The following is a 15632-nucleotide window of genomic DNA, read 5'->3' as shown; positions in this document are numbered from 1 at the left end:
TAAAAATCGTCCACTTCGTTGTTGAGATTGAGAACGGTTCTACAGTATTTCACACGGAAGTATAGCGCTCTGCAGCTGTCTAGTTCACAAATATCAAATATGATTGACGTAAAACGCCATTTGAAAAAGTTATAATTGGCCTGTTCAATAACAAAAAACTATTACGAATTATTACGAATTTTCACACAAACATTTAAAATTTGTATTGAAAAACTGGAACATTTATAAACAATTTGTATTAATTTGTAATAGTTGTTTGTTATTGAGCAGACCATTTGTTTCGACGGAGTGATGGGAGCTTTCACTGATATATTTAATTGTTTTTATATTATTTTAATAGGATCTAATTTTAAACAAAAGATATGAATTCAACCAGAATATTATCCTAAAATAATAATGAGTGTATGGACAAATGTTTGAGTCAGTGTATATATAAGGAGTGAGATCGAAAAAACCTTAACACACGTTTTTCCTCAAAACTTTTAACTCAAGTATTTTTGATTTTTTCAAGTTACCTTTGAAAAATATGTCAGTTATTATGTTTAATGTCAATTACGTTCATTTGTTGTTAATCTGATTAAAATGAGTGACCAAAAAAAAGTGCGTACTAAAATTATTAAATATTTTGAACAAATCCCAACTTGGTCATACAAAAAGTTGGCCTAACAATCAATGGTCTGCCGTCAAACTGATTCCAATGGTATTATACAGTATGAGGAGAACATGTTCATTGATAGAAAACCTGGTTCAGGTAAAAGGAATGGTCCAAATGATGTTTCTAAAGCCAAAAAAATAGAAAACATTTTCAAAAGAGCTCCCGACACATTCGGTAGGAAAGCAGACCGGTTAGCTATAGCCAATGCAGGTTTAAAAACGTGGAAAATCACCATATGAATTTTTTTTTAGTTTTTAAGGTAAATGAAGTCTCAAAACTTTATAAAATTATTTAATTTTACTAAAATATCAATCTAAAGGTCCTAAGGTTTTCAACAATATCAAATACTTATACAAACATCCTTTATTTACTCCTCTGAAGTTCCACAAACCTTGCACCATTTAAACCACTGTGTGTCGCTATGGTGAATGGTACAAGAACAATAATGTGGTATTTGTACCAACAGAGGCAAATCCTCCAAGCTGCCTGGAACTAAGGCCAGTGGAGAGATATTAGGCTCTTGTTAAAAGAGAATTGAAGAGTACATAAAAGGTATCCTGTTCGAACAAAGTGACAGAAAGCACTATAAAAACCTTAATGGAAGGGTTTCCGGAAAAGGTTCATAAATTCATTACTATTGATTAGAACTATAAAATTAATATTTTTTGTAAGTTGTAATAATAACACAAGTTTACAAGGTTTTTGCTCATGTATTGAAACATATGGGGATTTGTGTATTTAGATCTTCTAATTTCGGAAAAAATATTAAAAAAATCCTTTTAATTCCTCTCGAAAAATCTCAAATCTTGATGGAAACGCTCTCCATGTTCGTCACTCATGTGTCCGAGGTTTTCCGGGAAAAAATCCACATGAGAATATAAAAAGTGAATTTTGAAGGACATATTTACACCCATCAGTTCAAGATTATGTAATAAATTCGCAACAATATCTCTGTAATTTTGACTTTTCTTATTCCCCAAAAATTCTTGAAGAACAAGTTTAAAAGAATTCCATGCTGTTTTTCAACATATTAACCGATGTCCATGCTGCTTTTTCAACATATTAACCGATGTTGAGACACACAAATTTGGTATCACCCAAAATTTTTCTTATTTGAGGACCCACAAATATCCCTTCTTTTAATCTAGCCTCAGAAAGACTCGGGAACACGCTGCATAAATATTGAAATGCTGATTTTGTCTTATCTAAAGCTTTTACGAAAATTTTCATTAAACCTACAACAAACTGACATTTTTAATATTCATTTTACCTGGAATATATTCACTGCGCGCCGTCCACTTTTTCTTTTTATAGTGATCTTGTCTTGCTGGTGGTCTTTATATTTAATTAGTTCAGTTAATTTACTCATTACTTCATAGGTTTCCTTGCAATTTACTGCATGTCCTATTGGAATGGACGGTTTTGTACTTCCATTGTGCAATAGGACAGCTTTAAGACTTGCTTTCGAAGAATCGATAAAAAGACGCAATTCTTCAGGGTTATATGGTTGTTTCATTTCGGCAAATAGTCCATTAACATGTTGCATAAGGATCACTTCTAGAACAATAAATACATACTTTTGTGTTTGTACTAAGCAACTTCCACTGTTGTAGCCTGGAAGCAAGCAATTCTGCTTTTGATTTGGACAACTGTAAATCTCTTATAAGATCATTTAATTCTGGTTGATTTATTATGTGTGGAATGTTGTCATTGTGGATAATGTAATCAGAACTGGAGTGCTCGCTTTCACTATTATGGGGAATGTAGATCGAATCATCCACAAGGAATTGGTTTTCGTCACTTCTGTCTGGTGGTTTAGGAACTGGTAAATCTTCAGAATGGGGTATTGGTTTCGTCACTGATGAAACATTGGCATATTTTATTTTGTTTTTATACCCTACAACACCATAGTGGGGAGGGTATTATGCGTTTGTGCAGATGTTTGTAACGCCCAAAAATATTAGTCTAACACCCACCTTAAAGTATATCGATCGACTTAGAATCACTTTCTGAGTCGATTAAGCGATGTCCGTCCGTCCGTCTGGTCGGCTGGCTGGCTGGCTGTCCATGTAAACCTTGTGCGCTGAGTACAGGTCACAATTTTGAAGATATTTCGATGAAATTTGGTACATATCAAGGACCAAGCCTATTGAAACTGGCTGAAATCGCTCCATTATTTCACCTAGCCCCCATACAAATGTCCTTCCGAAATTGGACTTTATCGGTCATAAATGTTTAATTTATAAATGTATCTCCACAAATTGCGCTCCAAATAAGTTTTATATATACAAAATTCATGTCACCAAATTTTGTTACGATCGGTCCATAATTAGTCATAGCTCCCATATAGACCCGCTTTCGAAAATCACTTTAACGTGCATAAATCGCTTAAAAATGTTGGTATACTAACAAAATTCAACATACCCAGCAAAAAATGGTGCTTCCTCGGAAGCAGGTTTGTAAGGCAGAGAGCACTTGCATACTGCTACCACTTCGCATGAAAGATTACATGATATTCCTCGCGTAGAGGCTTTACATAAGGAATCCAAAATAACCATATTTCACAGCTTTAAAATTAACCTGATTTCATCGAATTAAATATGTGCAAACAATTGTGCACATAGATTTTAGAGCTGCTAAGAAGCAATCAAATCTTACAGACCCAGTGATTGCCTAACAAGAAGCGCTGATTTTTTTCTAAGTTCTTCACCACCTATACGAATAGCTTAATGTATGCCTTCCAAAATCATTTTTGTAAGGCAATAATTTTAGGATGCAATTAATGTAGCAGTAGAAGATGCAGTACTCATATTTATTGCTTTCAAATCCATAATATTTTTTGCTGGGTAGTAAACTTTTATATAGACACAAATCACAGGACCTAATTTCATGGTGATCGGTCCATAATTGGGCATAGCCCCAATATAAGGCCCACTTCCGAAAACCACTCAAAAATATAAATTATTGAAATTTTAAAAGAAAAATGTTTTTGCTCTTTTACTTAGTGTAGGGTATTATATGGTCTGGCTTGACCGACCATACTTTCTTACTTGTTGTATTTGGAATTGAAACCAAAAGTTTTTGTTAAGCAAAAGTAACAATCCTTTCTGTTGGTTCCTTTAGTTGGTTCTCTCAACATCATTGGTCTGCCAAATTTCAATGACCTTTTTTTACCTGAATACCAGGAACTGAGTGTCAGCCTACAATTTGTGCAAATCGAATGAAGGACCCACTTTTTATACTGATTTGACACGGGCAATCCAAAATAATGTAAATAAGCATTTTGCAGTGTTTGTGTTATAGGAAAATCTAGATTTGACTGAATTATTTCTCCGCAAATAAAACAAAAATGGTCTAGGTTTATTTTACACTTTCTAGAAGATATTTTAAAATAGTTTTTACTTTAGAGTTTTGTATTTAATAGCGATTTGTTAACGTTTATCTACAGGAAAGATGTACTTTTAAACCCATGGTAGGCGTTCAAATTGTTCAGGTTACGATGACTTTCATCAAACAACGAATGTGTAAAAAAGATCGTAAAAATACACACATTTCATTCAATTGCTTGATGTTGTTGTGGATATTTTATTTTTTACCCAAAAAAGCACAAAAATTAAATGCCTCTTTTTGCCTACCAATGTTTTAAACAGTATTTATTTTTTCCCGTTAATTTTTTTTGGAATTTGTCAAAAAAAATACAACTCTGAAAGTATCTAGTAGCTTCGCCAGAGCGTTGAGTACCTAAAACCGATGTAAATACTTAATTACCACAATTTGATACACTACAGTATGCATTAGTAGTACTCAGGGCAGGTGAAAAATAAAAACCCATATATCTCAAAATTTTGATATAATTTGACGTATAGGGGGGAAACAAAATATGGTCAATTAACTATCGTCCCTAGCTCTTCTAAAAAATATAAGTTTCATTCCATGAGCAAACAAAAATGTTTGATTTGTAAACTAGTGTAATTTGAAGTAAATACAAAAAAATCAAAACTAGGTTTAGTGGTTTCTTTTTTATTAACATTTATGTATGTTAAGTTTTATTCGATCTCACTCCTTAATATGAACATTTCTATTATATTAAATATATACCAATAGTAATTTTCATACCTTTATACAACAAACAAATCTTAGTACGTTTAAAAATATCAACAAAATTCATTCATAAATTCATTTACAGATAAGTAATATGTCCGTACACCATTAAATTATTAAATGCACTTACTTCCATATCATTATTATGGTACAACATACTTAAGATCCTAAACATATTAACACTTTACAATAGCTGTGGGCTGGTATGTACTTAAATGCTAAAGACTCGGACATACATATTTACATACATACATTACATGTATGTACATGTAGAATGTCATTTGATAATTACTATTTTACACATAGTCGTATTATAATCAAGTAAGTTGATATTAAAGTTAAACTATTGTCACCTTCTTTACATGGGAGTTTACTATAGATACTTATAGTAAATATGTAGATATGTATGTATGTATCTTTATACTTATGTGACAAGATGTGAAGATTAGGGGGTTACAAAACTGATGTTGTCATATGAATCGAACAAATTTCCAAGCGTCGGAATTGTACTTAAATGATACCAAATGAAAATATGGTTATTTTGGAATACATATCGAGCCTTAACAGCGAAAATATCTTAACCAACCATGTATTCGATTGTCGTTTTTCAATGAAAATCGTTAATTTAGAATCGTCTACATAATCTGAAATTTCAATTTTATAGTAAAAACAATTTAAGGTCAAATCCCCATCGTTTTGAATTAAAACATGCAAACAATCACAAGAAGAAGCTTCTCCTGTAAAGTTTGTTGTTATGCACTCAAGATATTTTTGCGGTTAGGTCTCGATATGAAGAAATTTTTTGATTCCATACAGAAGTGACCATCCTAATGTTCATATGTATGCGTGTACTACTCGTATTTACATACATCTATGCAAAAAGTTATACGAATGACAACTTTGGCCAAACCACAACATTTTGTAGTAAAGTCACTCAAGTGTCCTACGATATTCCGTACATTCTGACATACAAATGTTCGAGTGTATGTGAAATTATCTAAAGTGCAAATACCTCTTGAGGCACTTGAAGACTTGTTGTTGTTTTTGTCTGGAGAACATACTACAACCAAGGTGTTGCAATTGAATTACTTGTCATAAAATATTTCAGAAAATAGAATTAACTAAATGAAGATGTATTTAGCTGTGATATTTACAAACTATTTTGATACACATAAGTACTTATTTACACATACTGCATAACAACATAAGGTTTGCTTGAGTTATATAAGTGCTAAGTCCAGTTTAATAAATTTTACGGGAGTGGAAAAAATTGTTCTAAAAAGTTTGGTTTTAAATATGTTTTATATCTCTGTTTTGGAACATAAGTAGCTCATTGTTAGAATAATATATCGCTATGATATCAATATTCTTTTTCTAGCCTTTATCGGCTCTGTTCTGTATTCCGAATAATTGTTTCGTTTTAAAATGAGTCCATTTATTTAGGTGTTTTGTAAATCAAATTAAAATCAAATTCGCATGTTTAACTCGTTTTACTTGCTACTGTTTCAATATACTTAAACGAGATAAAAAGTGCAACACTAATTTTAAAGAAACCTAGAAAAAATAGTTAAGCTATAGGTGTTTTTTTGAACTGGTTATGAATTAAAGAGTGAGTCAAAAAAAAAAACATACTTGTTTTAAGTTAAATTAAACTTAAACCGTTCAATATAAAAATTCTCAAAAATAAAGGGTTAATTTTAATTTTTGTGTTGTTATTATAAATACTAGATATCATGTTATACTTTTCTTGAGTTTCATCAAAATCGGACCAAAAATATATAACATTTCGTTATTTTTCCTTGAGAAATTCCATATAATGACGTTTTCCAATTTTTGTAAAACGTTTCTGCGTTTCTTATAGAAGTGTTCGGTGCTCTTCTGTTAGAGCTTTTTTCATCCTGACCCAGGTTTTCTTTCAATGTTCATGTTGTCTTCCTAATACTGTTTAATGGCTTTTTAAACAGTGTGACGATAAATCTTCAAATCTTTTTCTAATTTTATGAAAATCCATATTGAATTTTTTTTTTTAAGTTTTAATTATTTTAGCATGTACACTCAGGTCTCGTTTTATGCGGATTTTTTTATGAGGATTCAAATTTATGCGATTTTTAAATTAACGATTTTTTTTTGGAATTTTAACTGATTTTAAAATTTTAGATGATTTTTGAAATTCTAGTGATGAAAATTATATTTTACAATATGATTATATCATCTAAAACAATGCAGACAATTATTCAGTGATTCAGATTAATCATACATATTAACAGAATTTCATTAAAAAATGTTTTAGCTTATTTTTACTGTTTTAAGCCGGGCAACTTATCAAAATTTTAAACATAGTTCAAACTCCAAATAGTGGTCAAATTCCAATGGCAGTTTCTCCAAATCCAATTGTTGTTACTCCATCCTCAGATATCGCAACTTACGCGAATGTTGTTCTTGATCAGAATACAAGCATGGCTCCTGCTAATTTGATAATGGTTCCTCCAAAATCGATTACAGTCAATCCTTCTGTTACTGATCAAACTACAAATATTCATCCTCCTGAACTAATACTTACTCCTTTACCGTCTACTTCCTCTAACGTCACAACAAACTCGAATGATAATAATCAGTCTATAAATCCATTTACTGCAGTTGTAACACCCAAGCCTCTAAAAATTATTCGTGGCATGAATACAAAATTAAAGTCATTTTATCTTCAAAGCTTTGACATTGAGCATACTATCGAACATGTACATCGGATAACTACACTTATTCGGAAAACCTTCGAGAGCAAGTAGTATTGTTCCGCATTATTTATTGACATATCTCAAGCCTTCGATAAAGTCTGGCATGATGGACTAATACACAAAATTACTAGTTTACTACCTGCGAACGTACATAAACTGCCAAATCAGATCAAAGGATGTGATCTCAACACGTCGAAAAATATCCGCTGGTGTACCACAGGGAAGTATTCTAGTGCCGTTCCTATATATTTTTTATACTGCAGATATGCCCACGAGCGCACTGACTCACACATCTACATTTGCGGATGATACCGCTTTTTTAAGTACACATGAAAACCCCGTAATAGCTTCTGAACAACTCCAGTCTCACATCGGCGATTTGGAAAAATGGCTGGACAAATGGAAAATTAAGGTCAATGCAACAAAATGTATTCACGTTACATTTACTTTAAGACGAGAAAGTTGCCCTTCCATACAGATAAATAATATCAAAATCCCAGAACAGAGCCATGTGCGATATCTCGGTATCCATCTTGATCGCCGTTTAACATGATCCCACCATATTGAAGCCAAGGTTACGCAAATAAAATTAAAGTCAGTCCAACTGTACTGGTTAATTGGCCCTCGGTCTGCTCTAGACTTGGAATACAAAGTGCTTTTGTACAAAACAATTATAAAACCGATATGGCTACACGGCATTCAGCTATGGGGAACAGCCTCCTCATCTAACGTTGAAAAATTGCAAAGAAAGCAGTCAGCACTGTTAAGGACAATAACAGGTGCCTCATGGTACATTCGCAATAGTAATATCCATAGGGATCTCAATGTCCCCATAATATGCGAGGAGATCAAACTCTCCAGTCTAAAATACATTTCAAAACTAATGGATCATCCAAACCCCCTCGCCAGGGAGTTGCTGTCATTTGAGGGTCATAGACGACTGAGGCGATTGGAAACACTGGATCTGGCCAGATAATCATTTAACGAGCACTCATGTTGGATATTGCAGCGGCAATAACAACTTTAGTTTTAGTTTAGGTTAAGATTTGAATACTTATTTGTAAATTTCTAAAAAGAAAGATTCAATAAAGAAAAAAGATACTGAAAAAAAAAGCATAACATCATAGTTCTAACTGAAACATTGTTCCGTGATAAACCTGAGAAGAGGATCCACAATTCCGAAATAATGTGCAGTAAATTCCCAATTTATAGACGCGATAGAGTTGGAAAGGAAGGTGGCGAAGTTTTGATTGCCGTCTCAACTCTTTTTCTTCAGAAGAAATAATCCTTAATAAATTTAGTGTCAAAACTAAATTTAGGACTGTATTTTTCACATGCTCTTATATTCCTCCTACGTCAAGTATCCACATATATGAACTACACGCTACAGCGATGAAGCTCGTAGTAAAACTATCCAAACCTGATGATATGATACAATAATAAGCTTACAAAATGGAAACAAAACATATTTTGACCCTTTTTGCCCAAAAGTACTTTGAAGAATAATATATTTTTTTTGCTTATTGGCAAACTCGGTTACCCAGAATAACGGTGAATTATTTTATGTTCTCATTGTGGTGTTTATTTATTTTGTAATAATAAAAAATACTGTTTGGTAAAATAGACTTGTAATAGAAAATGTTATAAAAGTTACAAAACTAATCAATATATTAATAGAATTCAAACAAAAAATAATGAGTTTTTTTATCTTTTGGCTGATGCTGGCCCAACGGTACCAGGTCCCTTTCGGATCCTTGCAGGTCCTCCACAAAGTTAAAATTTTGTAAATAACTTTCTGAAGTCCTTATTTTTAATATATCATAAAAAATAAGACTTTTTCAACGATTTAAAGTCTTGGTCCACAAGGGGTTAAAAATAATAATAATTTGTTGGCCCAAGGATTAGTTATAGCTGGAATAGTGTGTATAAGTTTTATTTACTCAATCTTTATCACACTCAAATACTTAAGAGCTCAAAAATGAGAACATCAGTATTTTAAACACCTGTAGATGAAATCCTTCAAACCTGCCACAAAAGTCCATGGATGTGATAATTTTTTTTGCTTACATTAAATTAATACAATGTACTATTTTATAAAATTTTTATACATGCATATATTATTTGGTTCAACGTTAGGAAAAAATATAGCGTTTTCTGTTTTGTTGCAATTCTTTCCGCATACATTATTTGTGTTGACTTACATATTTTTCTCCGTATTTGTAAGCGTTTGTGATAAGTACTTGCCTCCAATGGCATCACCGTATAATGAAATAAAATAATATTATAATTTTAACTCATTATTTTGTAATGATTGTTTTTGATGGGATATTTTACAGAATAGACGTTAAAGATCAATATACACGAATAATTTGTCTTCATTCCTCCATTTGTATTTAGGTAATTAATTTTCAAATTAATAAATTCTACATTATTTTGAATAACATTAGGGATGGCAACTAACATAACTTTTTTGCCAGTCGTAGATTTTCAGGGCTTAGTTCTAATTCTGTTAGTTTATATTATTTACAAATGCATTTATAGTAAAATTTCTTTATAATTGTTAAGTTTATAAATAAGTCTATGGCATTTTGTGACATTTAAACATTTCTTTCCACCTGGTTTAAGTTAATTGTCCCCACCAACAATTGCATATCAAATGTCTCTAGAAATTCTTAAGCAAAACAATAGAGTGAGTGGTCAACAACATATAACGCCACCTTAGTGAAGTTTAGATTGATAAACTTAAAACTTAATTGTGTCTTTTTCCCTATTTTGTCTCATTACAGAGTAGTTCATGTGCTTTTTTCAAATGCAAACCATAAAACGCACCATACAAGACCATTGACCGTACCGGACTACAACTACCATTGTTTAAGGAAACAAAAACAAATAAACCAACCAACCAACCAACAAAAAAAATCACATGCAGTTGAAACAATTATCCAAAGATTTTCCAACCAAAGCTATGAAGATAATTTGCTGCGAGGCTTAAATGTAAAAGTGACACCAAAGTGCCAACATCGTCGTATACTCTTACTAAGGGGACTACTAGTGAGTGTATGTGAAATAAGGAGACACTTTATTATTAACTCTAGTGGACGGCAACAGGATAACGGTCATACCAAGAATGCTACAGAAATATCATCCAAATCCATTGTCACATTTTCTGGCGCTGCATAATTCGCAAGCAACGCACCATAATGTTGTCGATGCTCACACCTTAGCCTCAACCATTGCAAATGGTCATGTACAATTTCAACAACATCATCAGCATCAACAGCAGCAGCAACATGCCAACCCAGCCTTGTTAGCGAATCATCACCCACAGAATACACACAATCACACAGTAATTGAATTGGCAGCTCAACATTTGAACTCTCATAATTCACCAGCCCATATACAAAGAGACCACCACCACCACCATCAACCTCATCATAATAATCAGCTACTTCACCATCATAGCCATCGTAATTCACAAAACCACCATCATCATCATCATGCACAGCAATTAATTGAAGCGGCGGCGGCAGCAACGGCAAATACAACCCTTGATGCTGGCAAATCTTTTACAATAGCCGCCATTTTAGGTTTACAAAAGAGTGCCATGGAGAATACAAGAAAGGAATACACCAACAATGTTATTAACCTATCATTAAATTGTGCCAGCCACCACCAACACCAACACCACCCCGACAACAACAACAGTACACAACAACCACCCACCAACAGCACACCACTCTCCGATGTTGACGATGAGCAGCAACCTCATGAACAACCCCATCAAGTACAACGCGATTCTCTTAACTCTAGTAATAACAATAATAACAACAACAATAGAGATGTTAGTAACATGAATGCGAACAAGTCGAATATTTGCAATAGTTTCAATTCCACTAACAGCAACAACAGCCACATTAACATTAACACCACCGTCAACAATTCTGTAAATAGTTTCAATTGTGATAATACTAATGCAACAGCAGTAACTGCTGCCAGCGTTTTAATGAATCGTTATTTACCGTCGGCCATGGCAAATGTGTCTGGCACGAATGTGGTGGTCTCAACACCTTCATTAGTCTCGTTTGCCTCCAGTCCCGTCATGACCCATCAACAGCATGCTCGAGCAAATAGTTTTGTTGCTGCTGCGGCAGCTGCTGCAGCCGCCGCTGCAGCTGCCAATGGTGCACCCTCGGCGCTGCAAAGTCTACAACAATTGCATCAGCAACATGCCCATCAGACGAGTTTGAGTTTTCAAAGGGATAAACTAAAGTCAGGTGAGTTTTCGCAGATAATTATTGTAGTCATGTATTCTGAACAACTTTCACATAACAATGTTTAGTGGTGAAAAATAAAATAATAAATCAAGCATAAAATTAAAGGTTTTAAAAAGGTCAACAAATGTTTAAATATTTTTCTAGTTATTTTCATACAAATTTTCTAGCCAAACATACAAATTTTCCGATTACTGTATCAGGCTCCAAAATACACTCCGTCATTCCGTTTGAAATTTCTACATTTTTCATATTCGACCTCACAAAGTAGATATATTCTGGATCGTTATATATAGCGAAGTCGATATAGCCATGTCCGTCTGTATGTTGAAATCATCTTTCCGAATATATCGGGAATTCTCTCGGCTCGGTTGCAATTCAAAATCGAGACAATCTGCCCACATGGCTGAGATATAAGGAATATCCGCTATAGATCCGGTTAGGTTGCTATTTAAAATCGAGAAAATCGGCCAACGAATGGCTGAGATATAAGGAACAAATCAGGACAACATCGATTTTTGACCTATTTTTTATCTACATATATTTGGATTACTAAGTCATTAATATAGATAATATGGATATCCAATTATATATATTTGAAAAACCTTTGCAAGGGCGTATATAGAGCCAAAGTAAGTCGGACCTACAATGGTTCAAAATCGGGAAAAATATTTTTTACCCCAAATTTTTTTTATAATAAAAGTAATATATTTTTAGGTAAACAAAATTTAAAATTTTTTTATATTAAATAAAAAATTGTTTTTTTTTAATTTTGTGTTTCAAAACATTTTTCCGCTTTCGACCCATTGTAGGTCTATCTTAATATGGCCTTTATAAGTCGTTGCAAAGGACTTTGAAATGTCTATCATTAGATATCCATATTGTCTATATTAATTAGTAATCACGATATACAAACATAGATCAAAAATAGGCAAAAAATCGAGGTTCTGGTTTAACCCGGTTTCAATTCTATTCAAAAGTCATTAAATTAAGTTAATTTTTGAGAATAGATTTTAGTCAATTAAGCTTCAATTTAACGAATATAATTTTTTGGAACTATATTTAAATATTGAAATCATTTATCCCCTTTTTTATATCCTTATTTTCATTGCCATATTTTTCTTTTCCCTATTTTAGATCACAATGGCAAAAAGTCCTCACTCAAGAACAAACGTGTACGTACCATTTTCACACCCGAACAATTGGAAAGACTTGAAGCCGAATTTGAACGTCAACAGTATATGGTGGGGCCAGAACGTCTCTATCTGGCGCACACACTGCAACTAACAGAGGCCCAGGTGAAAGTCTGGTTCCAAAATAGACGCATCAAATGGCGAAAACATCATTTGGAAATAACCCAACAACGTTTGGCACTGCTAAGGCAAACACAAATAACCACCAATCCAAATGGAACAACTACTGAAACAGACACCATTAATATCGATACAAATGACGATGAATGTGACGATATAAAGCGAGAAGAATTAAGGGAATTAAGCGAAAGTCGACAAGATACCGAATCAGAGCTTTCAATTTGCAATGATTCAATGGATGCTGAAAGTATTTTAGAGGGAGATGATGAAACATAAGAATAAGTTTTGTTGTTTTCTATTAAACTTAAGTTGTAAATAGCATGGTTTAAATTAAGTTAATTTAATTAATAAAATGTAAATATATTGTGAAGAAAATATGAAATAAAATTAAAAAAGCGTTAAAATAATCCTTTAGTTTTTTCGGAAAACATAACGAGATTCTTAATAAGCCTGGGTTTAAAACAAGCCGAATCTTATATACCCTTCACCAAATTATACTTCAAAATACAAATTTTAAATATTTTTAGATAAACAAAATTAATTTTTTTCCATTTTTTTAAAAAAAAAAAAGTTTTGAATTGTTATTTAATTTTTTTTTTTTTTTTTGGTTAAAAAAAAATTCTGGTTAAAAAATATTTTTTCGATTTTGACCCATTGTAGGTCTTATTTACGTCGTTGCAAAGGTCTTTGAAATATATATCATTAGATATCTATATTGTCTATACTAATGACTTAGTAATCCAGATATAGGTCCTCATATCTCAGCCATTTCTGGACCGATTTTGCTGATTTTAAATAGGAAACTTCTCGAAAGCATGTATGACAGATTTATTATATTAAGATTTGGATCCCGAAGATATCTGGGGTCTTCAGAAAATTGAATTCAACAGACATACAGGCGGACATGGCTTAATCTACTCCGCTTTCTATAAGGATCCAGAATATATATACTTTATAGGGTCGGAAAATTATATTGTGGAAATTACAAACTTAGATATACCCTTCTCACAAAAGGTGAAGGGTATAAATAATACTCACATTTTCTGGGAAAAGCTGTGTGTGTAATCTAAAGTGGTTTTTATGCATACGGAGAAGGGAGTTCCTACACAGTTCCCGTACTCTCTAATATCGAGAAGAGTGTGTTATGAGTGCTGCAACTCTATGAAAATTAGTTAATTATTCATTCTCCTTATGATACTTGCATATCCCTACGACCTGAAGTTCAAATCTTCAATCACGTTCAGCATAATCATAGCGTTCTGAGACAACTGTTTGGCCAGTAGATCCACTGACAAACAGTACATAGATAGAGTCTGCGTGGTTAACATGGTACCTGTACTTCTGTTGGAGGTATAAATCCATCTTGTCAGCTACTGATATCGTATTTATTGAACTTTTCCATTTAATTTAAATTTCATGAAGTCATTTTCCGTAGTTACATATACTTGATTATACCTGTTGTTGTTGTAGCAGCTGTGTTTGCTGAGTTGACAGCCCTTGGCCGAGTGAACTGGGGTCATTCCGGTGCGTAGAACCGGCTGTCGTGGGAATGACACCTGTAGTGTACATTTTCTAGCAGTTTTGGATATGGTTGTCGTACCATTATGGCATTGATGACAGTTGATTTGTCGATTAGAAGCTGTTCCTAAGGCTTGCCTAATACCTGATGGTTCTTTGAAGGGTCCCTCTATATCCAGAACGGCTACCATTGTATAATTTTTGAACTCGAGTAATCTTTATACGAATCCTACTAATTAGTGTAATGACTTGCCTCTCGTTAATGTGTGTTGAGAGGAATATTAAAGGATTGTATTTACCGATATTCAATGCTCATGACGATCATCGTTTTCAGCGAAAAACATGATAAACCAATTAATTTACAAGTGGGATGATGCCAAGACACAAACCCTAAGATTCAAGATTTTATAAAAGCTTACAAATATATCAGAAAGCTCCCAAAATATCCATAATACCGAAATTTCCCGATATTTATAAAAAAAAATCGGTATTTATAAATCCCAAAAATTCGGTTTGAAAGTAAATGCATTATAAATGGATCAATATTTTTAGGTAAACAAAATTTATTTTTTTTTAAATTTTTTTTTAATTTTTTTTAAATTTTTTGTTTCTTTTTTTTTGGAAAAAAAATGTATGACAAAAAAAAATTTTTTATGAAAAAAAATTCGGGTTAAAAAATATTTTTCCCGATTTTGACCCATTGTAGGTCCAACTTACTATAGCCTTATCTACATCGTTGCAATGGATTTTGAAATATCTATCATTAGATATCCATATTGTCTATATTAATGACTTAGTAATCCAGATATACATAGATCAGAAATAGGTCAAAAATCGAGGTTGTCCCGGTTTTTTGCTCATATCTCCGTTATTTATGGACCGATTTTGCTGATTTTAAAAAGCAAACTTCTCGAAAGCATGTCTGACAGAATTATTGAATATTTGGATCCCGAAGATATCTGGGGTCTTCAGAAAATTGATTTCAACAGACGGACAGACAAACAGACGAACATGGCTTAATCGACTCCGCTATCTATAAGTA

At 32.8% G+C, this 15632-nt stretch overlaps 1 protein-coding gene across 1 annotated transcript in view; it reads left to right on the top strand.

Annotated features, from left to right (window-relative positions):
- Positions 1 to 13479, top strand: part of LOC135958505 (GATA zinc finger domain-containing protein 14) — a 78075-nt gene extending 64596 nt beyond the window's left edge. The window contains exons 2-3 of the mRNA XM_065509412.1: positions 10275 to 11762; positions 12897 to 13479. Of these exons, the coding sequence (XP_065365484.1) occupies positions 10616 to 11762; positions 12897 to 13348 (1599 nt within the window). The 5' untranslated portion in view covers positions 10275 to 10615 and the 3' untranslated portion in view covers positions 13349 to 13479. The remainder of the gene's footprint in view (positions 1 to 10274; positions 11763 to 12896) is intronic.
- The last annotated feature ends 2153 nt before the right edge of the window (positions 13480 to 15632 follow it).

Source organism: Calliphora vicina, chromosome 1 (assembly GCF_958450345.1).
Source record: "Calliphora vicina chromosome 1, idCalVici1.1, whole genome shotgun sequence".
In the NCBI taxonomy this organism is placed as follows: domain Eukaryota; kingdom Metazoa; phylum Arthropoda; class Insecta; order Diptera; family Calliphoridae; genus Calliphora; species Calliphora vicina.
This window is presented reverse-complemented; position numbering and strand designations above follow the sequence as displayed.